Consider the following 4,623-nt stretch of genomic DNA (forward strand, 5'->3'; position numbering starts at 1 on the left):
CGTGGGTTGTTCAGATATGCATTTTTCTAAAATTTTTACAAATTTAAATAATTTTTCATTCAACATTTTCAATTCCAAAATTGGTTTGACAGTTCATTGTCCCAGCAGCTGCATCAATGCTTCTACCTATATTCTTCTACCATGCATAAATCATAAAAATATGATCTTCAAATTAACAAGCAAAACTCAAAAAAGGGAGTTTTAGGTTGACATAGTTCAATTTCGGGCCATAATTTATACTTGTTTGCCCTATGCTCCCTTGTTGTTTTACGAAAAAGCCAGCTCATGACTTAAGACAGTATACAACTTGTTCTATGTGTTCTACCCTTAATGTAACACTAACATAATCTTAAAAATAATATATTTGCTTTGTTCCAGAACCTGTAACAATCTACTAGTAATAATATTTTTCGATATCGTAAAGGGAAAATCGGGTATCGTAGTAAACACTTTTACATTCTTGCAGTTCTTGAACAGACCAATTGTGTTTCAATTTTTGCTTACGTTTTCACTAATTGCTCGTTAAATTGCTGCAGTATGTTAGCAATGACACAATCCAATTGAATGTGATTTAGACGGCAACCACTAAAAGTCTGTGTTATCTGTGTCACCCTGTTTTCTATTCAGTTATGTTTCTCATTTGAAATTATTAAAATAATTGTAAAACTAGCTTTCAATTCCAATTATTTTATTATTACTACATAAAAATAAATATATTATTGTAATTTGTGCGCGCGTGTGTGTGTCTTCTTTTAATAAATTAAACAAATAATTGAAATGTATTTGCGTGGCATTTTACTGCAATGCTATCCTTCTGAAATGATTATTGAGTGGTCCTTCATCCGAATAGCCGGCAATTTCTTGTGGTACAATTCCAGATTCTTCAATCGAGGTGCAGGGTCGGCACATACATTCCAGAGGGGCTTTGGTGAGAACTTTCTTAAATTTACGTTCACCATGTTTCACTTTGGGACAGAATAAAGAGACGGCAGCCTCACGTTCACCCGATTCTTGACAGCACATACACGAGCGTTCCATTTGCCAGATTTTACTGCCAGAGACCTGAAACGCAAGGGTAAATTGGATTAAAGTAAGGGATTGGTGTAAGAAGTATGCATGATTTACAACCAATAGAATGTTTACAAAAAGAAATATTTTTATAAAATTAACAAGTTAAAAAGCAGTAAGTTCGGCCGGGCAGAACTTTGAATACCCTCCACGAATTTGGCTTTTACGAAGACCTGGACCTGCATACACAATTTTCTGTCACAGATTGTAGTTCTCATTACGAACTTCAAATAACGTAATTTGAAACTACTCCGGTGAATAATGCCGCCAAAATCATCAAAATACCGAATATTGGAAGGTACAGTTATATGGGGGCTATATGAAGACGTGGATCTGCACAATTTTCTGTCACAGGCTGTAGTATCCATTACGAACTTCAAATGCCAATTTTGAAACAATTCCGGTGAATAATGTTACATAAATCCTAAAATTACCGAACATCGGTTAGGTACAATTTTGTGGGGTTATACGAAAATATGGGCCTTTATAAACAATTGTTATTGTCAACACCAAATACCAATTTTAAAATATGTAATTCCGCTTATTGAAAATAACACCGCTAAATTCGGGCCAGCCGGAACTTAGCTGTTTTTCATACCCTCCACCATACTATGGAGGGTATATTAATTTTGTCATTCCGTTTCTAACTCCTCGAAATACTCATGTCAGACCCAACAAAGTATATATATTCTTGATCAGCGTAAAATTCTAAGACGATTTAGCCATGTCCGTCGGTCTGTCTGTCTGTTGTAATCACACTATCTTTCGAACAAATTGAGATAGAAGGCTAAAATTTTGCACACATGTGTATTTTGCCAGAAGGCAGGTTAAGTTCGTAAATGGGTCATGTAGGTCCAAGTTATCATATAGCCCCCATATAACGGTACCTCCCGATATTCGGTATTTTGATGATTTTAGCGACATTATTTAACGGGATCGTTCCAAATTTGGTATTAGAAGTTCGTAATAGATACTGCAGAATAAAACAGAAAATGGGCCATGTAGGTTCACGTCTTCGTATAGCCCCCATATACCGGTACCCCCCGATATTCGGTATTTTGATGATTTTAGCGACATTATTCACTGGAATTGTTTCAAATTTGGCATTTGAAGTTCGTAATGGATACCACAGCCTAACACTGAAAATAGTCTGTGTAGGTCCACGTCTTCGTATAGCCCCCATATACCGGTACTCCCCGATATTCGGTATTTTGATGATTTTAGCGACATTATTTAACGAAATCGTTCCAAATTTGGGATTTGAAGTTCTTAATAGATACTGCAGCATAAAACAGAAAATGGGCCATGTAGGTCAACGTCTTCGTATAGCCCCCATATAACGGTACCCCCCGATATTCGGTATTTTGATGATTTTAGCGACATTATTTAACGGGATCGTTCCAAATTTGGTATTTGAAGTTCGTAATAGATACTGCAGAATAAAACAGAAAATGGGCCATGTAAGTCCACGTCTTCGTATAGCCCCCATATAACGATAGCTCCCGATATTCGGTATTTAGATGATTTTAGCGACATTATTTACCGGGATTGTTTCAAATTTCGTATGTGAAGTTCGTAATGGATACTTCAGCCCGTGCCAGAAAATTGTCTGTGCAGGTCCACGTCTTGGTATAGCCCCCATATAACGATACCCCATATATTCGCTATTTTGATGATTTTAGCTACATTATTAACAGAATTTTCTTCAAGTTTCTCATTTAAATATTGTAATAACTTATGACAAAAGTTGCCCATGCAGGTCCAAGTCGTCGTATAGGCATTCGGTATTTTTAAAATTTTAATAGAACTTTTAACGGATTTTTTTTTTTTTTTTTTTTTGGAAATTGCCAAATTTGTACCAAATGGTGGAGGGTATTAAAAGTTCGGCCCGGCCGAACTTACAGCTTTTTTACTTGTTAGCTCAACTTTCATAATCTACCCGATTTTTATTGCAATTATATTTTGTGTAATCTGTAAACTTACCTGAATATAACTAGCACATCGGCCAACACATGCAAAGGAGGGTATTGGTTTAGGTACACAGCCAGGATATTGTAAGACATGAATTACTGGTGTCACTTGGCAATCATCACCAATATGGGAAATATCTGCAAAATAATAGACAATCGAGTGTAAAAATATAGATGTTTTTAAAAGAGAATAACTTGCCATTATCAGTGCCTATAACGGCATTATCACCTCCGACTGCATCCAAACCAAACTGAATTAATATCATCAAAAGCATACCATAACTTAATATTCCATAACGCAGATTTTGATTATTACACCGAAAAACTGAAGCTTCCATTGTATACAAATTCCAATATGAAAATATTATTCCTAATCCTAGCAGTTCTAGTCCCACCGCGCTACAACTCGTTACAAAGGGCAAAACAAAACTAGAGAATATTTCCCCAAAGACAAATCCTTTTTATATCAATCCAAGAGAAGTGTTTTGCTAATGGATGACATGTATACTTTTTTTTTCTTGTTTCTTTAATAAAAAATTATTGCCTTGTTTAAGAAGCGGCGCAAAGTAGGAATAAGAAGGTGAAGCTGAAAGTATTTGTAATACAAACACACGTATATCGTTGTTTGACATAAGGGCCAGGATGGCTGGAATTGTTTTTTTTTTTTTATTCTAAATAACTGCTGTTGATATGTGGTCCAACGTCGTCGTCGTCTTCTCCTTCAATTATTATATCGGTCTAATTGTGTACAAGAGAACACCATTAGTTGTGTGTGTGTGTTTTGAACCCAACAACCTACCGCTGAGTCTTCGGGTGGCAATCTTACCTCAGAAGTGATTTCCGCAGGATTTTTTGTGGTCAAGAAAGTGTGTGTGTTCACTTACGACATCAACAACAGCGAGTAATGATAATGGAAAACTTTCATTCAACTGACCAATTAACAACAACAACAACAACATCGACAGCAACGAAATTTCCATGAGTGTGCGATTTTCATCAGTCAACGGGAAATTACTTTATGAATAAACGGATACGATTGTCTGAGAAATCGAAATGAATAAATTCAGATGGATATTCATACAGCTTCTGAGACGACATATTTGATAAATGTGAGATATATTTTTGAAATGTTAGGGGGGCTGACTATGTTATACCCTACAACACTATATATGTTAAAAGCCCCCTTATGTCCAAATCCATATTAGAAGATTTCTCTTTTGAAATTAGGATTTTGACTAGGGACATTTGCCCAACATTTATGTACTCCGTCGGGCTGTTAGTTGTTGTAGTCCACTTTACAGCTAAATATAATCCAAAGGTCATCCAAAATGCTAGAATTCTTCCCTGTCCTTAACTCTCTTCACAGGCGTGTCGATTGGCTTCAATTGTTTGATCGGAAAAACATTTCTGTTTTGGGTTAATTTGAACCCCTAAATATTTTGCGATCATCTCCAAAAGCAAGAAGTCCTCTGTATCTCCAAATTTAGACTCATATATATGATTTGCTTGTCTATGATAGTTGGCTATATTCGTCAACGAAATCAGCATAAACTCTAACTTTATGCAGGATTTCGTGTCCTTTGGT

The 4,623-nt window shown here is 35.8% G+C and overlaps 1 protein-coding gene across 1 annotated transcript; it reads right to left on the reverse strand.

The window, feature by feature from the left end:
* Positions 1 to 692: 692 nt before the first annotated feature.
* LOC101890416 (bursicon) lies at positions 693 to 3,990 on the reverse strand. Its single transcript, XM_005179396.3, has 3 exons — positions 3,238 to 3,990; positions 3,052 to 3,176; positions 693 to 1,062 (listed from the first exon to the last, which is right to left on the reverse strand). Exons 1-3 carry the CDS (start codon positions 3,374 to 3,376, stop codon positions 796 to 798), a joined length of 531 nt encoding a protein of 176 aa, XP_005179453.2. The 5' UTR covers positions 3,377 to 3,990; the 3' UTR covers positions 693 to 795.
* Positions 3,991 to 4,623: the final 633 nt, after the last annotated feature.

The sequence above is a fragment of the Musca domestica genome, unplaced genomic scaffold (assembly GCF_030504385.1).
Source record: "Musca domestica strain aabys unplaced genomic scaffold, Musca_domestica.polishedcontigs.V.1.1 1, whole genome shotgun sequence".
In the NCBI taxonomy this organism is placed as follows: Eukaryota; Metazoa; Arthropoda; class Insecta; order Diptera; family Muscidae; genus Musca; species Musca domestica.

What these genes read in the sequence shown, in the direction of transcription:
- LOC101890416 (XM_005179396.3), bottom strand. Translation starts at nt 3,376, where the DNA reads ATGGAAGCTTCAGTTTTTCGGTGTAATAATCAAAATCTGCGTTATGGA. An exon ending in CGTTATAGGCACTGATAATG is followed by an intron (nt 3,177 to 3,237) that starts GCAAGTTATTCT and finishes ATTATTTTGCAG; the next exon opens with ATATTTCCCATATTGGTGAT. An exon ending in GATGTGCTAGTTATATTCAG is followed by an intron (nt 1,063 to 3,051) that starts GTAAGTTTACAG and finishes CTTGCGTTTCAG; the next exon opens with GTCTCTGGCAGTAAAATCTG.